At 45.9% G+C, this 23087-nt stretch overlaps 1 protein-coding gene across 4 annotated transcripts in view; it reads left to right on the top strand.

The window, feature by feature from the left end:
* Positions 1–534: 534 nt before the first annotated feature.
* The window catches only part of CNNM4 (cyclin and CBS domain divalent metal cation transport mediator 4), a 938359-nt gene continuing 915806 nt past the window's right edge, over positions 535–23087 (top strand). Inside the window, exon 1 of one of the 4 annotated variants that reach the window (XM_069619072.1) lies at positions 535–2720. In XM_069619072.1, coding sequence (XP_069475173.1) covers positions 935–2720 — 1786 coding nt within the window. In that variant the 5' untranslated portion in view covers positions 535–934. The remainder of the gene's footprint in view (positions 2721–23087) is intronic. The other 3 variants (XM_069619069.1, XM_069619070.1, XM_069619071.1) reach the window with 3 other exon arrangements.

Below are 23087 nucleotides of genomic sequence, written 5' to 3'. Positions count from 1 at the left end.
GCCTGCAAAACGAATCGTTCGTTTCTGATTCTAATACATTGGGAGGGGAGGGGGGTGTTTGAGTGGATTCCACAGCACAGCGTGTCAATTTAGAATGATGGGTGGTGCTGTGTCAATTATGTGAGGACGTGCCATGGGAGCAACGCACAATGACCATCGAACCCACGCGAAAAGCTGTTATCTATGCTGAACCTTTGCCTACTCCTACCGATGATTGCTATTAATTCTTTCAGAAATCCTTCCATTTTGTATGATTCAATTATCTCTTGTTTATACCAGACTGGTTTGCCAATACATCAGAGAAAATCATCAGTATACGTATCAGAATAAAGATAAGGTCTACCACTACAATATGGCGGATATCAATCGTACAACGTGGTTACTCATTCAAGCACATAACTGACGCAAACGGGAGGGTTTCCAATTTCGAGGGCCATCTTAGTGTCAGGCTGCGACTTGTTTTGGTGTCAGGCATTACGTCACCCTCCAATTACAAATCTGATGTCCCCTTCATCCTCCATCCATTAGAAGTTCATTGGCCGGATGAGGGTTTACCTGAAGTTGGGGATTCAAGAAGTGGGCGCGGTCCCTGTCTCGAGAATCATGGGCGTTCCCAAACTGAGAGGCAGTACTTGTCACCAGGATGTAGAGTTGTCCCGTCACGAGACATTGTGCCCGAGTTAGAAGAGGCGTGTTTCGGCGCTGTTTGGTGGGAGTGGCCGACCTAGGAAATGACAAGCGCGGTGAAAAGGAAGGGTTGGCCGGGTCTGCCCAGTGAGTGTGTATACAGTTCTGTGCTTGCTGGGCATGCCTGCTTTACATAGTGGGCGTGATTTCACCAGACGTCACCACTGACAGGAGGGATCGGGCTGCTGCCGGGCCTGGGACCTCAGTTGCTGAGCGCGCCCGTCCCAGGCAGAGGCTTAAGCGGATCATGGTGGCGGCCCGCGGACCTGCGTGCCAGCAGCAGCAGCTTCTGTGCGTCGTATTGCTCCTACTCCCCGGGCCAGGCAGAGCCTCTCCTACACAGGGATTACAGATCACTGCGCTTCCTGCCCACACCACAGGGGCCGCTGCACCCTCTCCTTTGATCACAGGGGGCCCAGAACACCATGTCCTGTCCCCAGGGTCCCCAAACAATCTCTCTGTGAACCAAGGATCACCCGACCTCCCTCCCGAAGTCTCAGGTGCCCTTCCTCCTCTTTTGGAGGTTACTGAAAACCATCCTCTAGCTCCAGGACCCCCTGACAGAATTCCACGTTCCTCAGAAATCGATGACACTCCTGCCCTTCTCCCAGGCCGGCAATTTTATCCATATGTGGCCTCTGACCCCAAGCAACTATCACAAAGTCCCCCTGACCCAAACCCTCTGTCCACAAGTGTCCTGTCTGCCTATAGACATGCACTCCTTCCTAGGTCTACAAGGGCCCTGGGGTCACCAATGCCCTCTCCCCGTATTCTAGGCATGCGACTGGATGGCAGTGATAAGCCAGTGTCGGTGGTAGGTGATGGTCTGCTGCAGGTGACTGAGGGTAGCCATTTCCAGCTGCGCTTCTATGGCCTACACCTGAAGCCTGACAGCTGGCGCCTGGTGGCTTTTGTGGACGAAGAAGATGCAATGGCACCGAACGACACCTGCTCTGGTACCTCACCGACCAAGGATTTGGTGCTCCTCCCGGGCCTGAATTTGAGTAGTGATGGAGCCTCTGGTGTGGTGAAGCTGGAAGCCAAGCCACTGCGAAAGCAGGAGGTGCTCAAGGACTATGTGCTGTGTAGCGTGGCGTTGACTGGAAAGTGGCAAGTGCATACAGGCATCGAGGGCCGTCTGCGTGTAGTAGAAGAGAAGAAGTCAATGTTGCCGCTCTGGTTCCAAATCATTCTAATCCTGGTGCTACTAAGCCTCTCGGGCATGTTCAGCGGGCTGAACCTGGGCTTGATGGCCCTTGATCCCATGGAGCTGCGTATTGTGCAGAATTGTGGTACTGACCGTGAGAAGCGATATGCTCGAAAAATTGAGCCGATCCGCCGTAAGGGCAACTACCTGTTATGTTCGCTACTGCTGGGAAATGTACTGGTCAACACCACCCTCACTATCCTACTGGATGACCTAATTGGTTCAGGACTGGGTGCTGTGGTAGCATCCACTATTGGCATTGTCATCTTTGGTGAGATTGTGCCCCAAGCCCTCTGCTCACGCCATGGACTGGCAGTTGGTGCCAACACCATCGTACTGACAAAGTTCTTCATGCTGGTGACATTCCCCCTCTCGTTCCCAATTAGTAAACTGCTGGACTGTATCCTGGGTCAGGAGATCGGCACAGTCTACAATCGGGAGAAGTTGGTGGAGATGCTGAAGGTGACAGAGCCCTACAATGACCTAGTGAAGGAGGAGCTCAACATGATTCAGGGAGCCCTGGAGCTGCGCACCAAAACAGTGGAAGGTGTCATGACGCAGATCAATGATTGCTACATGATAGCTAGTGATGCTGTCCTTGACTTCAACACCATGTCAGAGATCATGGAGAGTGGCTACACACGTATCCCTGTCTATGAAGAGGACCGCTCCAACATTGTGGACATCCTGTATGTCAAGGACCTGGCTTTTGTTGACCCAGATGACTGTACCACGCTCAAGACCATCACCAAGTTCTACAATCATCCTGTGCACTTTGTCTTCCATGATACCAAGCTAGACGCCATGTTGGAGGAGTTTAAGAAAGGTAGGACCATGGACCCAGAGGTTTGTATTGAGTTTTGTTGACTAAACCATTAGCTTTTTATAAAACTTAGGGGAAGGTGTGCTAGCTGCAAATGCTAGGCTTTATTTCAATAGATGTATGGAACTTGATGATGGTGATTTTCGTGCTGTAGACTTCATATATTCGGTCAACATTTCCTCTTACAGAACAGCAGTGCTATACGCTACCTTCAAGCAGACCAGGTAGGGCATGGACAAAAGCAGAAGGCACACATACAGAGCAGGTACAACACAGACAGCACAAGCTTCTCAAACACACGAGGTGCAGAATGGGTAGTAGTACCGCAATCTTTCCTCACACACAAAATTGGTGCAGTGTAGAGCATATCACTGCAAAATTGTCACACCCAGCATACATAGGATGGAAAGCAGTAGGGGTAAGCTTCAGTTATTTGCAGAACCTTAAAAGATGCAACAGGTGTTACACCAGTAGTGCTGGGTTCTTCAGATGCAGCTTCCAGTGTTAGAATGTCAAGATGGGGCTAGTGGGCGACTACAGTTAGACACTATTATCAAAGCAGTCCCTAAAAGTTGGTGATTAAGTATGTAAAGAGGTGCTGGTCTCTTTAAATTCTTATCACCCGCTCCACATAGAGACATTACGCAAGGGGGGGCAATGGATAGCTATTTTTGGCTTTAAGGTGGGTCTGGAATTTTAGCCTGACTGCATTTAACGGTTTGGCAAGCTGTCTTAAATCCTATGCCACAGGAAACCAACAAAGAAATGGCACAGTCTCGTGGATATGTATTCTAAGGGTATGGAAGGAGGAGACTGACACACAGGTGGCATGCCTTGGGGCAAAGACGTTTATATAAAATGAAAGCTGGACACCTAGCTATCCTTAACCCTAATAGGGGTTTCCTGCCTTAACAAAACACTATGGAAATGTCAGAATGCCTGAACATTGTGTCCAGCGTCAAAAACTTACTTCTAACCCTTACACTTATAAACAAACTAAACTAGATTTGTCTCTTCTTGGCCCAGAAGAATGACTCCCTTCTTCTGGACTGGTATGGTTCACCAAGCAGGGGAAATGTCTCCCTTCCTCTGGTCTTGCTCAGGCTTCTCCTGGCAGTTCAATATGGTTGGGGGAATGTCTGCCTTTCTCGGGCTTCTCTTGGCAATTCAATATGGTTGGGGGAATGTCTCCCTTCCCATGGCCTTTCTCAGGCTTCTCTTGGCAGTTCAATATTGCTTTTAAGAAGGCAATAAAAACCCATCTGTTTAACTTTAATCCAGACTAATCAGTGACTTGTCCTGTTATTGCCCTTTTTTAACCGCTGCTGATCCTTCTGCTCCTTTCGGTGTTCGTTCTGTCATGTCTTAAGTGTGCGCTCTGAGGCCTACTGGCGTGTGGCGCGTATAAACATTTAAATGTGGGAGAGACTGATGGTATGGTGCCGAGGGTTTTTGATTTCTGAAATCATCCCCTATGTTTCTAGTGAGCTTCTACATTTTGTTATATGATCTTATGCGAAAGAATCAAATTTTTATGTCTGCGTTAGAGATTAGACATTGCTTGCTCTTTGTCAAAACCAATAAGAGAGTTCAGTTGATGGTGAACAATTCTGTATGCTGAGTATCCCCGCTTCTCTGTCGTTTTCTGTAACATCTTTCTTTGCCAAGCAGTAGACAGAGACTGTTTTATATACTGCTTTGCACCTCCCCTAAGAGTGCAGAATTTCAAACATAATCTTTAACACTATTTGGGTTTTTCACTGCCAGGGTTAAGGTGGGTTGGTTCCTTTTTTAAAAAAAAAATGCATTTATTTTTATTTTTTTTCAAAACTTTTATTTAAAAATGGATGCTAGACTAACCAAGACTTCTAGAGCAGTCGGTTAAGCCCCAAAAGTTCCAGGTAAACATGTTCGGTACATCTCCCAACTCAGAATCCCCTCCCGGCAAAACATGGCAGTGCAATAATAACCCATCCCCTCCCCTCCGTCAGCATCACAACAGAGAGTAACTTGACAATAGGGATGGTTTAAAGTTTAGGGACGGAAAGTTCTGACAATCGACAAATGGAGGCCAGACATTACAAATTCTTAAGTCAATTGATTGTTAATATAAGCAGTAACTTTCTGGGCGACCAAAATGTCCGACACCTTGATCCACCACATTATGCCAGCACAGGCCAGGAGGGGAATTTCCTGCATCGTGCAATAGTAATTTGTGCGGCTAGTAATAGTTGTGTCCTGGAACCCGATTTACGATGTACATCTTCTGCCGAAAATCCCAATAAGTCAACTAGAGCATCTACTGACAAGTCCACTCCAGAAATCTCCCTATTGGGGGCTAAAATGGTGTAGAGAGACCTCTCAACGCTCACACCAGAAAAAAATACAACCCACTAGGAAAAAAAGCCCAGCACACCTCTTGCAAGGAAAACAAAATTGTATTTCCACAAAAATATAGGTGCATCAGCACAGAACTCTGCTGCCACAGAACGTTCTGGGCAAATTAGAAAGAGCAACACTATATAAAGGCAAACATCGTCATCAGTGACGTAAATTACATAATGTGTACACCTGCATGGCTGGTTGGTTGGCCCTGTACATAGGCTACTTGCTCCATAAGGGATGCCAGGCCATTGGTTCCAGCCCCTTCTGTCCATCTTCTTCCACATGGGTTCCTCTTATGGTGCCATCGGGCGTGAAGCTACCACTGATTTGACAATTATGTGAAGAAAAACAATACAGGCTTTATCTCTAACCTAATGTGCACCTGGTACTGCAGACCTGGGCTAAGAGGATACGTCGAGGCAATCGCTTCTAACAAATTATAGCTTGATTCCAGACATGTTGTTGCCCGACCAAAGTTCTCCACCCTCGTTTTAGCTATGTTGTTTTATCCTTCCCGGCACCTGGCAGCACAAATCGTGCAACCTATAATGAAGGCAAATGATCCCTTCAGATCTTTTCTGATCGATTGGGGGTCTAACAGTTTTATGGTTGGTGGTCTGGAACTAGCTGGTATCTTGGAATGCCGGGGGTCTTGGGACAGGGGCTCTCAGGTGCTATTACTTAGACCTGGGACAGGGAAGGTTGGAGGTTCCTGCCCTCCTTCTCATGCAATCGCTTTTCTCAGTGAGCTCTCAACCCCCATGTGGCCTTGCAGGGCGCATTCCTTCTGGGATACGAAATGTTGGCAACATGAGACAATGAAGGGTCTATGAATCTCTGCAGTTCTGACCTTCCTAACCGGTGCACAAGCTACAACCAATTCCTGTCTGCATACACTATTTCTATGCATGTGACTCAGGCCTGCAGCCCTGGCTTTAGCGCAAAACTAGCCCTCGATTCCAATATGGCTGCTACTATTTAAGATGGCGTTTTGATTCCTCATGCATTACTAGAGCACGACGCACCCCGCCCCCCTTGTAACCTCCCTCAGCCCCAGCCACACCTTCCCAGGTCTCTGTTTCATATGAAAGTGCTGGGGGAGGGGGGGTCTGGGACGTTCACCCCTCCTCAATATTTCCATGCCAACCCCTCGTCCTTTACACTCCTTCTTTACCTCTCCAATCTCTCAGCTTCCTGATATGGAGGTGACCCTTCCTTGGGTACCCATGCTCGATATACAGACTGTAAACCTTCTCCTGCCTGTGCATATTGCTCAGGGGTGCATGTCATATATATGCATCCGCCATCCTGTGCTCTGGGTCAGGTGGGGAACTGTGATGGTGCCTGGGGGAGGAGGGGGGTGAAGACTTTGCTCTATCACAAGCATGTGTGTGCCTTATTTGGATCGTCAGTCTGAACTGTGCTATCTTTTGTACCGCAAAGTGCCCATTGTGCCCCAATTGAAACCATCATCATTGCGCTGCTAGGCACTGCTTTGGCAAACACTGAGGTCCCAGCTGGCAGTTGCAGAATATCACCAACACTAACACGGGGACCAACATCTTCACTATGGTCCATCAAACCAATCAGTCTCTCTTGAATGCCTGCTTCTGTTTGCATATGCATGGCCAGAACGTGCAGGGCCCCTATTATATTGTTAAGGGACTCGTTTTTCTGCGTCATTAGGGGGTACTTGGGTACAGCATGAAGCATGAATCACCAACTTTTTTGCAGCCCCCTACCTCCATCGCAGTGAGGAGGTCCAGCACGTATCTCGTCGTCAAGAAAACTTAATTCGGCCATAGGCCATCAAAGTGCACCCTAACAAAACATTTCTAAATTTTTCATATAACAATACAACAACATAAAAAAGTTAAGGTAAATTAGGGACAATGAACACCGAATACAAGTACAGGTACCCAAAACCCATCAACTCCCAACTGTTCTTGTACCCAGGGGTGTTACATTTTCTCCAGATAAGACAGTGTTAGGGAGAGCAGTTTCAGGAGGGTTTGCAGGACCCATACATGGGTGAAGGCTCAAGGTAATCGTGCTGTGGTGTCCGGATCCTCCCAAAACATCGCTCAACGTTTGCTCGTTCCTAAAGAACAGTTTAACATAGTCAGCATGCGAATCCTCCACACTGGGCATTCCAAGGCAACCCACCAAATCTTCCCTCATCACAAAAGGACATTTCCCCACAGTACGGAGCCAGTGGAAGCATTTATTATAGAGGGCATTGCGCAGTTCTTTCCTGCCAGGAGGCAGTTTCGGTACCCTGTGTAGATGTAGATAGATGGTGGTATTTCATTCCTCCCCTTACAAATGTGGCGGGGGTCAGCGCCCCTTTGGTTGATGACTACGTTCACTAGGTCTCCTCCTCCTAGGGCTGTTTAAATTGGGAGGACGTGTTGTACAAGCCTCCATCGGAGTTGGTTTAATGCATTTGGTATGCAGCACTCTGGGGCCAGAGACAAGTGAGGGCTGCTCCACCACTGGCCATCTAGACTGTGCTAGATTCCAGTTTACTAGGGACTGTAGTTAAAGCTGTGGGCGTGCCAAAAAACTCCTCCAACAAGTCCTCCCCTACCTTTCCCTCTTTGGTCTTCCCCTGGGCCTCAGTCTGGGACAAAATGAGCTTTTTTATGGCTTCCAGTTCGATGAGCACTCGGGCACAGGGGCAGGCCCCCATATTGTGCGTTCTGCTTTGGTGTTGACTGAGACAAGGTTGGCTGACATTAAAGAGTAGCTTTGTGACCCTAAGTGGGGTGAGGCGTGAGAAGGAGGTAGACCCCGATAAAGCTTCCAGCATGTTCTCACTCCAGGTGCTACAATTGGAGCTGTGCTCCGTTGCCCCATCGGACTCCGCGGCCATCAGATCCAGGGCAGGCGGACTTGGAACAGACAGACGGAGGTGATGAGGGGTAGAGTCTGAAGAAGTCAGGGTAACAAGCTGGGCATATGTGCAGACAAGGGGGGGGGGTCGGAACAGTTGGAGGCCAGACTGCTGAGACCAATGGTGAGTCAACAGGTTCACAAACCCCTGGCCCCCCGGTCCAGGGTCCGTGGTTCCAAGGCCGGACGTTGTAAGATACGTTTCTAGGTTCCTTGTGGTTGCGGTAATGCCCAGCAGAGTGGGAGCATCAGAGGTAGCCCCCAGGTGACTTCTGCTCTCCTTTGTTGTGGACCGGCCCCATGGGATTAAAGGAACAAGTTAGGGATTCACAGAGCAGCTTTTTAGTAATATCAATGACAGTCACAGGCGGAACTCTATCAGTGCAGGGGATACGAACAAAGGCACAGCCAGTGATGCTAGGCTGGCTTGATGGGTGAGGAACCCCTGTTCGGCGCACCACCCGCAGCTTATGCTTAGTTTTGGGCTCAGGCTCAATCTCAGGTCCCATGGAGGCTAACAGGCTTGATAGGAGGGCAGATCTGCAGAGGTACGGAGGGAGGGTGGGGGGGTGAAAAGGCCATTGCTTCCAATGTCAGTGTTTTTCTGAAGGTTTCCTCCCCCTCAACCCCTCCCAGCAGCTCTGGTGTCCTGGCACTCCCGGCTGAAACCAACACAATCTCGCCTCTGGTTTCAGATGGGCAAATATTGTCCAGTAGGACCCACAGGTCCGCTAACACCCTCGCGGGCCAACAACATTCATGCCCTTTCCCTGCGGGCTTCACCTGTCGGGCCGCAGTGTGCACAGGAAATCAGAAAGGGGGCGTGGGTTCAGTACAGAGGCCCTCCTGGGCCTTGCAGTGTCTTCCCCTCGCGGGACCCCAACACCCGGGCCCTTTCCCAAGCAAGTATCTATTCTACAGCATCATCGGCCTGATTGTGCGTCTTTCCATCTCGATCGCGTTGAGACCTTGCTCTGTGTCATTGGCCAGCTGGATCACTTCCCACCGCACATTCGCGGCGGTCTGCACCTTTGTTCACTATCTACTCTTCCCTGAAGCCTGCTAGCCCTCATGCCATGCAGCTCATTGTTGTTTCTTGCCATTTGTTTGCCACAAACTTGACACCTTCCAGTTTTAGATATGGCCTCTGCAAACACTGCATACTCTTGGCATTTTGGGCACTTTGCAGTTGATCAGGTTGCACAACTTCTAGTCGTACACTTCGTACCTGGAAAGTGCTTTGCAGCCTACACAATGTCAGATACAGTAAGCATTGGGCCTCCACAATCGGAATCTCTTTTGGCATTAACACTTTGGCGGCTCCCAAAGCACATGGAATCAAGGAGCACACGTAACAACTTCCATTAACTTTCGTTTTCTCCACTGAGCTCATGTCTGCATATCAGCTATTGCTTAACTCTAGATGGTGCACATCTTCTATGGTATCTAGCCCAAGTGCTTGGTATTGATCATATTTAACCCTTCTAATTTGTCTCTTAAGACGTTTTGATCCATTAGAAAAGGAAGTATCATTTAGCAGTACGTTAGATAACACATTGAGAAACCATGATAACTGCAGATTACAGTACTTCAAGTGCGTTGTTGGGTGACGAGTATTCTTTAAAGCTATATCAAATTTTTCACCATCAACTGCGGCTACATTGTTATTTGTGTCAGTTGTATCTGCAATTGCAGTTGTGCCATTGTCGCATGTTGGATAGCCTACTGGGTTTTTAGTAAGCGATCCGTTAACACTAGTTGCATTTCCTATGCCCCCTTCTTATATCACTACTCCATATAATCCTACATCCTAAATCTATTCCTAGTCCAAACATAGAAATAGCAAATATACCAGCCACCCAATACATCACACTTGTATACGTTGGGGGGGGAAAACACAGTTACAAGAGGGTCTTGCTGAAAACAAAAACTTTGCTTGTTATAAAGAGTTGTTAGACCCGTCAACATCCATTGCAAGGTAAATAAATGCAGACAAGACAATGGAGAGGAAATGAAAGAGAGAGCGAAGAAAAGAAAGAGGGGTAAATCGAAAGGGCGCACTCAGTGCAAATAATGCATACCAGCGTTTTTATTTATCACAGAGATTATCTTGTTGTGGTGTGTGTGTATATAATTAGACAGATTTTTTAATCTGCAGTTGACCATTACTTTATGGGATTTTCACATGTGGATGGGTTATTATTTGGTGGGCACTTAACGCACACTGATCAGTACGTCATTATGTTGGGCGGGAGGTGTGGTCTGGGGTCCTTTACGGACATCAAATGAATGCACCCAGTACTGTAATTCACATACTTTTACTGCAAGAGGGGTAGCATAGACAACCTCAATAAGACATTTTTTATCTGGGTTTGTTCCACCCGCGGACATTTCTTATAAAAACGTGGTTGCCTGGAAAAAGCTGAAGAGATGCGTTGTGGGTGGTGGATCTGATGCAGTGCTGGTTGTTTCTGTTTCTTCAGTCCTCGGCAGTGTGATCTGTTGAGATATGCATTTTATCGCTTTGGATAGGAACATAAGTAGCTGCAGAATTCTTCTCCTAGGATGGATGCAGCCCTATGGGCATCAGTTGCTCTTCTAATTGGAGATGGGGCGTGTGCATGCGGCACCCCATTACCACCTCGTGGGGCGATAAATTATGATCCTTAAAGGGCTGCGAGCGCATGCTGAACAGAGCGAGAGGCAAGCAGTGCACCCAATTCTTTTTATTTTATTTTATTTGTATTTTTTTTTTTTTTAGGGTGGTTCAAAGCTTGGAAAGTTTACTCTTGAGAAGACCATTGGTCCTCTCCACAACTCAGTTGGCCCGGGAGTGGTAAATTTGTGCACATCCGATGCTTGATACACAATAATGCAGTCCTTTCCTTAAAAAGCGAATTTAAGAAATGCGTTCTGTTATCGTACCTTAAAACCTTGCATACTCCCATTGAGGAAAGACCACTTTCATTACAAATGTGGCCGCAGATTTCGCATCAGGGTGTGCACACGGACTAGCCCCCATCCACCATGAAAAGGGACACACAACCACTATTAGATAATGGGATTCTTTACACCTTTCGCCCATGTCCGCATAGTCGATGTGCAACTCGTGGAATGGCCCAGTAGGGTGGATGTCATGACCACAGGTTAGTTTATTTTCCCATACTTGTCCTAAGAGTTGCAGGTTCATAGGGAATTTATTTGCCCTAGCTAGTTATTGATTCTAACTCCCCATATTAATGGTTGGTTGAGTTTCTTTAATGGCCGCTAAGTGGCGCCTCTGGTCAGTTAGTTAGCGGGTCTAGTTGTTTTCATGTGCCAGCTATTTAAGCCCCGCCCCTCAGGAGGCTCACGCTTCGCGTCGTTTGTCTGAGTTCAGACTGAACGCTCGCCGCGTACCTCCGTTCCCTGTCACCGCTCAATATCCCTTGTCCACAGATAATTCCATTCATTCCTTGAGTACTTTAATTAGTTATCAGCTCCCTTCCTGTGTTTTCCAGTTGCTGCCGTTCCCGGCTCAGTCACAGTCACAGTCCATAGTTGAAGTCCTGTCATAGCAGTCTCCTCATCTCTCAGTTCGTAGCAGTTTTCTCTCACGCAAGTACACCTAATATATGCAAATGCATTTGCTCCGTTTTTGTTGCCTTATCAGATACATTGAAGTTGTGTATGAATGTTATTTGAATTCCTCACGCATTGTCAGGATATTACGTTGTTTTTAGCGGGTTCGTGCCCTTTCCTGTGGAGTTTTGTCTTGGAAGCTGATTTTCTAGTCAGATATTTTTTGGTCACGCTAAGATTCATATTACGCTCAGTGATAAGGTGTTTTCCTATTTCCGTCCCTTAGTGTAGTGAGGTAGTTTTTTCTGTAATTCTACATTTGCATACACCTCAGCTTATTGGCCCCTTGTAGGTTCAAATAGCATAGGGTTTATGTCATTGTTTTAGTGCCATTTAGTCCCTTTCAAAAGAAATTGTTATCCAGTGTCCCATCTTCAGAACTAGCGCCCCTGTATAGAACAGGATGGAGAGCTCAACTAATTAAATACCAAGGTGAGATATTTGCTGGCTCCCATATTACCAGTTTTGACCTTCTGTTTTACAAGAGAAAACTAAGGAAGGGAAAATTGTTATTTTCTTCACAGAAATTCAGTGTCTAGTTCCCAGGAAGGTAGAAGTCAGTTGGAGTTCCAGAAGATTCCCGCAGAGTTTCAGGTGAGCGTTACAGAACGCGAAGCCACTTTTAAAAAAAATACTCTGCCTGGACATTATGGAAACTCCAGAAGTAGACCAGTTGGCTCAGTTATTGGGAGAACTAAGGGCTGAGGTCCATGCAGCCCGCTCAGAAACCAGTGCTCTCCGGAGAGAATTAATTGTTAACCGGGATCGCACTGAGGAGTTAGCTCGTCAGATGTTGCAAGCCCAAGCGGGTCAAACTCCCTTGCCTTCTGCCAGTGCATCTGTCCCCGTTTCAGTCACGCCTCCCTCACCAGTTCAAGTAATTGTTCCCGGCAATATTCCATTAGCTCCTCCTGAACGCTTTCTAGGAGATCCTAAGAAGTTTGCGGTTTTTCTCAACCAATGCCAGCTTCATTTCCTCTGCCGCCCTGGGGTATTTCCTTCTGATCAGGCCAAGGTAGTGTTTATATTATCTTATTTGGGTGGTTATGCAGCTGATTGGTCAATTCCGTTAGTAAATAGGGATGATCCGATTTTGAGAAATCTTGCAGATTTTCAGAAGGAGATGGAGAAATTGTTTGCACGTCATGCTCAGGGTCAGGCTCGGGATAATGAGTTGCTTTCACTTCGCCAAGGTAACCAGGAATTGTTGGCATATGTAGCAACTTTTAACAGATTGGTGGCAGAAACAAATTGGCCCACAGAGAAAAGAACCACCTTATTTCAAAGAGGATTACGTAATGAATTGAAGGACGTCCTGGCTCAGGTGGTGAATCCTCCAGAAGGAATTGCAGAATTCATTGATTTAACGGTACAACTTGACCAAAGATTGCAAGACAGAAGAATGGATCGCTCTCGTTCAGAAAACAGAACTTATTTTGTGCGCCCCAAGGAAAATCAGTTGAGAACCAGTTCAGAGAGTTCCGTTGAACCCATGCAGTTGGGAGCCGTCAGAGGACCGATATCACAAGCTGAAAGAGACAAGAGACGCCAACAACAGTTGTGTCTTTACTGTGGTAAGGCTGGTCATTTTCTCAAGGAGTGTCCTATTAAACCTTCCAGGAAGCCTATAGGAGGTGTTAACCCAGACAAGAAGGACTCGGGTTCTGAAAACTCCAGTGCCCGACAAGTGTAGAGGTCAACTTGTCGAGCATGGAAAAAGGTTTTGTGACCTCACATTTTGTTTTTCCCATTACCTTATCCAGTACGAAACAGCCCACCAGAATGCAGACTTTGCAAGCCTACATCGATTGTGGAGCAGTTGGGAATTATATGGATACCGATTTGGCAACTAGGATGGGTTTTCCTCGTACGAACAAGCACCAAGCTGAAAATGTATCGCAGTCGATGGTACGCCCTTGGCTTCAGGTCCTGTTACTCAATGCACGGAGAACCTTATTATGTGTTGTCAGGGAAAACATGAAGAAAGAATCACGTTCGACCTTATTAGCGCTCCCCAACTCCAAATTATACTTGGCTTACCCTGGTTGGAGAAACATAACCCAAGGATTGATTGGCGAACTCGGTCTTTGACCTTTGCTGCTGAGTGTAGAGAATCTTGCTGTAAAACAAACACCCAGGATGATTCCCGTTTAATGGAGAAGGTCTCTGTATCAACGTTAGGAATCATCGGCTTACTACCTCACGAGTATGCAGAATTTCGAGACGTCTTTGAAGAGAAATTGGCCGAGGAGCTTCCTCCACATCGGCCCTATGATTGTCAGATTGATCTTCTTCCTGGAAGTGAAATTCCGTGTAGTCGGATTTATTCACTAACGGAGAAAGAAGATGCTCACCTAAAGAAAAACTTAGACCAATACTTAGCCAATGGTTTCATCCGACCCTCTAAGTCTCCTGCTGCTTCGCCTCTTTTTTTTGTTGCAAAAAAGGAAGGCGATCTCAGAACTTGCATCGATTACCGAGCACTCAACCAGATTACTGTCAAGAATCGATATCCTATTCCCCTCATTTCAAATTTGTTGGACCAAATTAAAGGATCTCAGATATTCACCAAGCTGGATCTTAGAGGGGCGTATCACCTGATCCGAGTGAAAGAAGGCGACGAGTGGAAGACTGCTTTTCGCACAAAGTATGGCCTCTTCGAATGCCAAGTCATGCCATTCGGGTTATGCAACGCTCCAGCAGCATTTCAGTGCTTTATGAATGACGTTTTGAAAGATTTGCTCGATGTCTGCGCAGTAGTATATATTGACGATATCTTGATCTTTTCAGCAACCCCCTCGGAGCATGTGAATCACGTTTCAGCAGTTTTGAAAAGATTGCAAGAGCACTCCCTTTTTGTGAAGATGGAAAAGTGTTCATTTCATGTTCCTGAAGTAGAGTTTCTAGGGTTTGTGCTGTCCTCTCAAGGAGTGAAGATGGATGTTCGTAAGGTAGAGGCAATTCTTTCATGGCCAGTTCCAACTTCGGTGAAAGGAGTCCAAAGTTTTTTAGGTTTTGCAAATTTCTATAGAAGATTTGTGGAAAATTTCTCGCAGTTGGTTCATCCAATCACGTCTTTGCTTAAAAAGAACCAGAAGTTTGCCTGGACACCAGAGGCCACCATTGCTTTTCAGACTCTCAAGTCCAAGTTTACTGAGGCTCCTATTTTGAGACATCCTCGTCCTGACTTACCTTTTATTGTAGAGACAGATGCCTCGAGTGCTGCCTTGGGGGCTGTTTTGTCTCAACGAGATCCACAGACTCAAGTTTTGCATCCAGTGGCGTTTTGGTCGAAAAAACTTTCAGTTGCAGAACGAAATTATACCATTACAGACAGGGAACTGTTGGCAATCAAGTGCGCCTTAAAGGAATGGAGACATTATTTGCTAGGTGCCCAACACACAGTCACCATCCTTACTGACCACCGAAACTTACAGTATCTCCGCTCAGTCAAAGCCCAATCGGCTAGACAACTGCGATGGGCTTTATTCTTCGCAGAGTACGACTTTGTCATCACTTTTCGGCCAGGAGTTCGAAATGGGAAGGCCGACGCCTTGTCCCGGATTGGCAATGAAGATGAGACCTTTGTTCCCCAAGTTCCAAACAACATCATTGCTGGGGACAGGGTTTTAGGATTGCTAAACATTTCAGACCCTTTTCATGAAGAACTGCTGAAGGAAGTCAAGAGGAATGTGGTTCCTGAAGAGCTGCTTACCTGGACAAATCGAGGCGATCAATTCACCCTGCAGGAGGATATCCCGCATTATCAAAATCGCTTGTACCTACCTACTGAAGAATTGAGAAGACGAGTAATTGCTAACTACCATAGCTCCTTGATTGAGGGACATCCAGGGGTCACAAAGTCTTTGGAAAAAAATCAAGAGACACTACTGGTGGCCTACATGGCGCAAAGATGTCATTCAATTTATTCAAACCTGTGGAACCTGTGCACAAAATAAGAATACTAAGAAAAGACCGGCCGGTCTTCTTCAACCTTTGGATGTACCACCGAGTCCTTGGCATACCGTGTCAATGGATTTTATCACCGATCTTCCTCCATGTAGGGGTTTTGACACCATTCTAGTGGTGGTTGACTTATTCTCCAAGATGGCACATTTTATCGCAGTCCAAGGACTTCTGACAGCTTCTGGATTGGCCAAGATATTTCTGGAGAATATTGTTAAGGCGCATGGTTTTCCCTCCATTGTAATCTCAGACCGAGGTAGTCAATTTGTTTCTAAATTTTGGAGGCAATGTTGTGCTCTGGCCAAGATTGATGTTCGACTATCCACCAGCCATCATCCCCAAACCGATGGTCAGACGGAGCGCACCATCCAGACCTTAGAACAGTATTTACGATGCATGCTTCACCAAACAGAAGACTCTTGGTTGGATATATTGTGGGTGGCAGAATATGCTTACAACAATTCAACTCATTCCTCTACTCGGCTTACTCCATTCTATACATTACATGGCAAACATCCTCGAACTTCAGCCTTTGACCCTCCAGAACCTTTAGAGATGCCTGCTGTGAAAACTCTCCATGAATTCATCTCAACGGCCCACACTAGGGCTCAAGCTAGCTTGTCCGCAGCCAAGGAAAGTCAGAAAAAGTTTGCTGACCGCCATCGAAGTGTAGCTCCTAGGTTTCAAGTCGGAGACTCTGTGTGGCTATCCTCCAGAAATTTGATGTTGAAAGGTTCAAAGAAATTTCTTCCTCGATTTTTGGGTCCGTTCTCCATAGAAGCCATCATCAACCCAGTGGCAATGAAATTGACCCTTCCTCGGAAGATGCGAATTCATCCAGTCTTTCATGTGTCTTTACTGAAACCAGTAACGCCAGATACTCGTTTAGAACCAGCTCCTGCTCCCGTTGAGTTTGAAGACAATCAATCTGAATATGAAGTGAAGGATATTTTAGACTCCAAGATTGTCAGGCACAAGGTTTTTTATCTGATTGACAAACCAGTCCTCCTGTATATCAGCAGCGATGCGTTGTTTGGATACATGAGGAAGGGTAATGCATTTGGTCAAGTTCGACCACCAGCAAGTGGTACGACCTAACTGCTTTGCCTGATGTTTGACACCCCAATAAATCTGTCGGGGGCTGCTTACATCCTCCTTTTAACCACAATTCTTTCTCTTCTTGAGGGGCTCGTCCCTGCAGTTCGATTAGTTGGGTAATCAGTAGGGAATTGTAGGAGTCTGGCAATTGCTTCCTGCTCTGCGCTACCACTGGATACCCGGGGAAACTCGGCACATAAAGCGCCTCAATGGTTGCTATACGATTTGCTGTTTGTGCCGAATAGTGCATAGGTAATCTCTTCTGCACCAATACCTCATATACCCCGTCCATCAGGTGTACTACTCCCGCCCCAGTATGTCTCAAACCTGAACTCAGGTCGATAGTTGCTGACTCATCAACAAAAAGCACTCCCACCTCATCCCCCCCCCCCCTTCAAGAGGGCTATCCCTTGCCTTCTGGATATCATCCCCCCTCAACTGACACAGAATCATGTGCACCCATATCTTCCTCAGTGCATTGCACTGTTAAAAAGGTGTCGGGATTTACAGGTTAACCCCTCACAATATGAAGGTTGGGGGGGCTGGACAGGATAATTTCATATGCGGATGGCTGCTGTGTGGTCGGAGTTGATTTGGAAGGTTCCAAAATGGGCAACACTGCATGCTCCACGTACAGTGTCACAGAACACCCCATAACAATTGTGGAGCTTTTCTCGATCGCAAATGAGGCTGCAGCAAGTGCCTGCTCGCATGGGAACTGGCCCTGCATTACAGAATCCAGCAGTCTGCTGTAGTAGGCCAATGGCTTACGGCCCATCGTGCTCTTTTGTGTCAGTACTGCAGTCATAAACTGGCCATTTGAATGAGAGAAACGATACAACTTTTGGGTGTAATCAGGAGTGGCCAGCACTGGGGCCGTGGAGATCACTTCTTTCCGAGCGTTAAAATTGGTGACCATGTTCTCTGTCCATGCTATTTTATGGTAATTCCTTTTAGGCCCTTTAGCAGGGGTCTGGTGTACACTGCATAGTCTAGGATCCATGCCCTACAGTAATTACACAACCCTAAACATGTTTGCATCTGTTTGACAGTTTTCGGTTGTGGAGTACTGCGCAATGATGCGGCACGATCAGGTACGATTCTCTTCCTGTGTACAGATATTAACTGGCCCATATAGAGCCCTTCTTGGAGACAATATTGCAGCTTCGCCTTATCGACCTTACAATCCTGTACCACTTGTACGGCAGTAGCTGCACTGTTGCTGCAAACCAGCAAATAGTCAACATCTTTTGTGACAGAATGCACCTTTTATTATTATTTATCTAAGGTCTGGCCATTTGATCTCTCCTGTATATATTTAAAAAATGAAAAACAAAAAACCTAGTCAATTACATAGTAAAGCAAACATGAATTGTATTTTGTGTTTTGAGGTTCGATGGCAGAATGTCTTTTGATGTTTAATGAAATTTCACATTTCCTGGAGATATTACTATGTAATGGTATGCCAATGTTATGATGCAACAGTGCAGAGAGGCAAGGACTCCATGCTAAATTCTATACCTAATCCCATGGTCAAATGGTTATTTATATAGCGCTTTTGGCAATGCACTGTACATAGAAAATATTTATCAAAATCATCACCAAATCGAAGTCGGTACTCCTCGAAAGGATGAGAGGCTGAGTTGGCCTTGCCGGGATTCGAACCTGCAACCTACAGATCACAGCAACAAACGCTCAACCGGCTGAGCTATCTTGTTGGTTAACATCCTTCAGAGGTCGGTAAACTGAGTATCGACTGAGGTATAATAAACACAGTGCCTAGATGTTGGACGAACCATATATGAAGCACTACATAATACCTATCTGATCACAGATAGGTTTTGCTGAGTTTTATTTCAATTACAAATGTAACTTTCATTTGTTTGTTTTTAAACAGTGCTTGCATTTCCTGGAGAGTCAGGTTTTGGATATTTTAATTGTACTCTTAAAGATTTGAGAGGCTATATCACCTGTGATTGGTGTAATGACAATTAATCACCCTTGAGCGAAGACTCTGCTGCCACTGACCAATTATAGTAATTTTCCCCTATTGACTGAAAAGGTTGAATCGATGTAAACTAGATCGTGCATACTCGTCATTTTCTACAATGTTTTTATAATTGGATTGTAAATTAAATTATATGTGTTATCTTCCCCTGCATGATTATGCACACAGCACCGGAACTCTGAAAAATACAATTGTGCAATACTGGTTTGCTTTCACTGGAAAAAAAAGCCTAATTAGTTACACGAAATGTAATTCTCAATTGCGACTTATTCCATCTTATTAATTATACAATCCTAAAATGCTAGGAAAATAAATATGCACTATGCTTCTGTTTGCTCCATGAGCATCTACACACAACACAACAGAAGCTGAATGGAAATAAACCATTCCTTCTACAGTGTGCAGTTTCTTTTTTTCAAAGGCGTTTGTTTCAGAGGCTTTTCTCCATGTCTTGGAATTACATCCATGTAGATAAAGAAGCGTTCTGGTTTCTGTCAAGTAACCTGACCTTTGCACTGCCCTCTGCTCTAAACATATGTGTAAATGTACACAGGAAAATAATAAAGCTGTCATATTTGCAAGATTTACATGCGTAAAAAGGCCTGGTATGAACCTTATCTAGAGGCCTGCCTGGGTGATCCTATGTGAGAAACCCACGGTGACACAAGTAAGAAAGACACAAATTATCACAATTCAAGGGTGTTTATTGAACTATGGAAAATGGGTGTACGGTTTGGAAAAATGCCTAATCTAAACCTTTCTCTAAGATGTAGACGGGTGTTGTCCATCAAATGATAAATAAGGCAGTCCAAGTGGCGTTGTCTCAAAATACAAAGGGCCTAGACTAAGAAACCTATTGCCAAACCCTACAACTATTACAGAAAAGGGTGTGGGAAAGTTCTCAAGAAAAGCTAATCGTTCGCTATATAGCATCTTTATCCACCTGATGTATTTCGGCCCCAAGCCGCAGTGTCGCAGTGGGGTGAATAACAATGGCCATTTAATTGGGTCAAACGTTTTGACTGCGTCCAGGGATACCACTACACAATGGTTCTCACAGGTGTTGGTGCAGTCTATGATGTGATGGAGTCTACGTAGGTTCCACGTCATGTTTCTCACTGGTATGTAACCAGTTTGATCTGGGTGGATGAGGTCAGTTATTACTTTTTTTAAGTCTTTTGGCTAGCAGTGCTGTGAGTATCTTACTGTCCTGGTTTAATGATGACAGCGGTCTGTATGAGCTGTACTCATCTGTCGGTTTGTTCAGCTTGGGGAGAGGTATTATTATGGATACTCTCAGAAACGTGGGGAGAGCGCCTTGTTCGTATGCTTCATTCAGCATATCTAATAATGGCAGCACCACATGTTCAGTGAATTCCTTGCAAAACTTGCTTGGCAGACAGTCTGTGCCAGGGTTTTTTCCAGATGGCAGACTTTTAATAGTGGCGATTATTTCCTCTTTGGTAATGGGGGCTTCTAGGTTTTGGCCACTGTGTGGTGTAGGCGGGGAAGTTTAATCTTTGGAAAGGCCCCTTCCAGTTCTGTGGGTTGTACCTCGAGGTCTTTTTATACAGAGCTTTATAATATTCAAAAAAGGTTCTGTTTGTCTGGGTGTGGTGCGTACTGTGCCCTGTCTATTTGTAATGACGTGGATAATTTTGCGTTTAACATCGCTCTTGTAAATCCAGGCTAGTAATCACCCAGGCTTGTCACCTTCTGTGTGTTGTATCTCTGTATGTTTTACATAGCTAAGTTTGCCCGGTGTGTCCAAATGTGTTAGGAATTGTTGTTTCAAGTTGTGTGCAGCAATTCAACCACTGTTTGCCTCGTCACCTTCTTTTTCTACCATTTTCTAATTCTTTTTCGACCTTGCACAGTTATCTAGTGATGTCCACTTGTAGTCCCCCGGATTTAGTTATGGCCTCGCCCCTGACTGCTACTTTGAACGCTTCACATAATGTGCCAGCTGTTGCAACACTGCCCTTATTATGGTGGAAGTAGCTGTCAATACTCTTTTAGGTGATCCCTAAACACCTTGTCCTGAAGGGCCTCACTTCTCAGTTTCCAAGTCGGGATCCGAGCTCTCGGAGGTGCTGCTTGCCACACCAGCAGGAGGGGGGCGTGATCTGACAGAATTCAGGCCTTGTATTCTGCTTCTATGAATTCATCTGCTACATCTGCGCCTGTGAAAAAATAATCTACCTTGGTGTGTGTGCGCCTTGTGGGGCGCTGTAATGCGAGTAGCTCCCTGCATTTGGGTACAGTCGTCGACGTATATCTGTTGGGTCAAAGGATTGTAATAGTGTGTTTAAGGTTTTGGCCGGGTGAGTGGCTTGTGTTTGTTTACGGTCTGCTCTGTCTAGCAATGGATTGCGTACACAATTGAAGTCGCCACCCCATATTACTGTGCTATTTCTATATGGGCTGATTCTGTAGTACATATACCTAAGGAAAGTGGAGGTAGGTGATGATGATGCATATCTCCTTGTTTTGTAGGAACCCATGTACTAAAATCATTCTACCCTCATTGTCTGTGGTCGTTATGATTCTTAGGGGCATTGCTGGTGCAATCCAGATTAACACTTCCCTTGCATATGCCGAATAGGTGGAGCCCACAGTGTTACCTCTCCATTTCTTAGGTAATATATTTTGCCTGTCTTAGTTGGATGTGTCTTTTGCAGTCGTGCTATGTCTATCTTTTGTCTGCGTAGTATGCCATCACCCTATTACTTTTTATGTAGTTGTTTAGACCCTGGACATTCCAGGAGAATTCTAAGGGTGTCTGCCATTTGTAGTTGTATGGGTGGTGTGGCTGTGCCTCCTATCTCTGTCCTTTTCATCTCTCCCTGATACCTTTGTGGGGCCGAAAGGGTTGCACTGCGCTGTAATTCAGGTATTGTGGGTGACACCTGGTTTTCTGTTGGCTGGTTTTGATCTCTAGTGCTTGTGCCATTCGAGGTTGTGCAAATAAACTATCTAAATGCCACCCCCCACTTTATACTACCTTCTGTCGCCCAGCTATACTTTGCATGCTCAGGTGTTCCTGCACACTACACATGCACAGCTTGGGCCAGTTCGATAGTGCCTGGTGTTTGACAGGTGGATACCTTAAAACTAGTATCCTAATGGTGTGAATGCACATGGGTTGAAGACTCACTGCGTGCTTGTACGTTGTTGGCATACCTGTTCCTGTATGCATCTATTTCAAATTGGCTTTGCAGAGTCTTTCTTTAGCTGCAGTGAATTGTATTCTGCTTCGTTGTACTAGTAGAGTGTAATCCGGATACACTTTTATTTTAGCTGATGCTCTTTGTATAGTAACTCCCAGTTGGAAGTATGCTAATATCTTTTCCCTATCCTTGTAATTCAATATTGTGGCTATTATAGGGCGAGGTGTCTCTCTTTCTCTCTCTCTCTTTCTTTCTTTCTTTCTTTCTCTTTCTCTCTCTTTCCCTCTTCCTTAATGTTGCTTCTCCAAGCTCTTTCCTCAGCGTCATCCAATCTCTTCCAGGTTCCTCACTTGTTGTTGTAGGATATTTGTGTCCACTGCTGTTGATTTTATGCTGGTTGTGTTCTCTGCTACCTGTTTTTCAAATGTCCCGGTCCTTTCTGCCAGTGAACGTACATCTTGGCGTAGGAGCCCCACATCGATGATGACCGCGTTCATTTTGGCTTCTAATGTGGATTTTAGGGCTGCTTTGGCTTCTAATATTTGTTGTTCTGCAGCATTTTGTACGACTAATGCAGCTTGCATTTCTGGGATCTTGTCTCTGTCCGGCCTCCCCGCTAACATTTTCGCATATGACTCTATCGTAGGTTGTTTGGACTGTTCCTTTAGAAGGCATGTGGGTGGTAGTTTGTTGGGTGCTGTAGTTGTGCACTGGTGTATCATGCGCTTGAGTCTTTAGTCTCCCCCCACTATGCTGTGTCACAGCTGGGTCCTGTCTCTTATTGACCTGTATGGTTTTTTTTAAATTGGCCTGCTTAGGATTTTGGGATCCTCTGGTGGTTGCAATGTTTCTCTGTCCTGTGGCCGACTATTGGTTCCTGGTGAGTAGGTGTATTCTCGGGCATCCTCCTGTATACCCGCTTGCTGAACGTGGGCTTATCCTGTCCTGTCTGGCGCGAACTTCTGTTTTTTTTTTTTTATTGGTGCGAGGTAATCTTGCGGTTCCTTCCCTCTTGTTTGCTAAGCCCTACAGCCGCCGCTTTGCTGATGTTTAGTTTGATGGTTCGTTTTTGCATGGAGTACTTTTCCTGTGCCACAGAGGCGGCGGATCTTGGGCTCATGCTAAAGTGATTGCCTTGTGGATGGATGCTTGTTTGTTTTGTTTGCTCCACCCAGAGCTGCACCCTTTCTCTGCGCCGGGCATCTGGTGTCCCGCTACAGGAGGGAC

Source organism: Ambystoma mexicanum, chromosome 10 (genome assembly GCF_040938575.1).
Source record: "Ambystoma mexicanum isolate Mex_15411 chromosome 10, UKY_AmexF1_1, whole genome shotgun sequence".
Classification (NCBI taxonomy): domain Eukaryota; kingdom Metazoa; phylum Chordata; class Amphibia; order Caudata; family Ambystomatidae; genus Ambystoma; species Ambystoma mexicanum.
The sequence above is the reverse complement of the archived record's forward strand: the minus strand, read 5'-3'. Positions and strand labels throughout refer to the sequence as shown.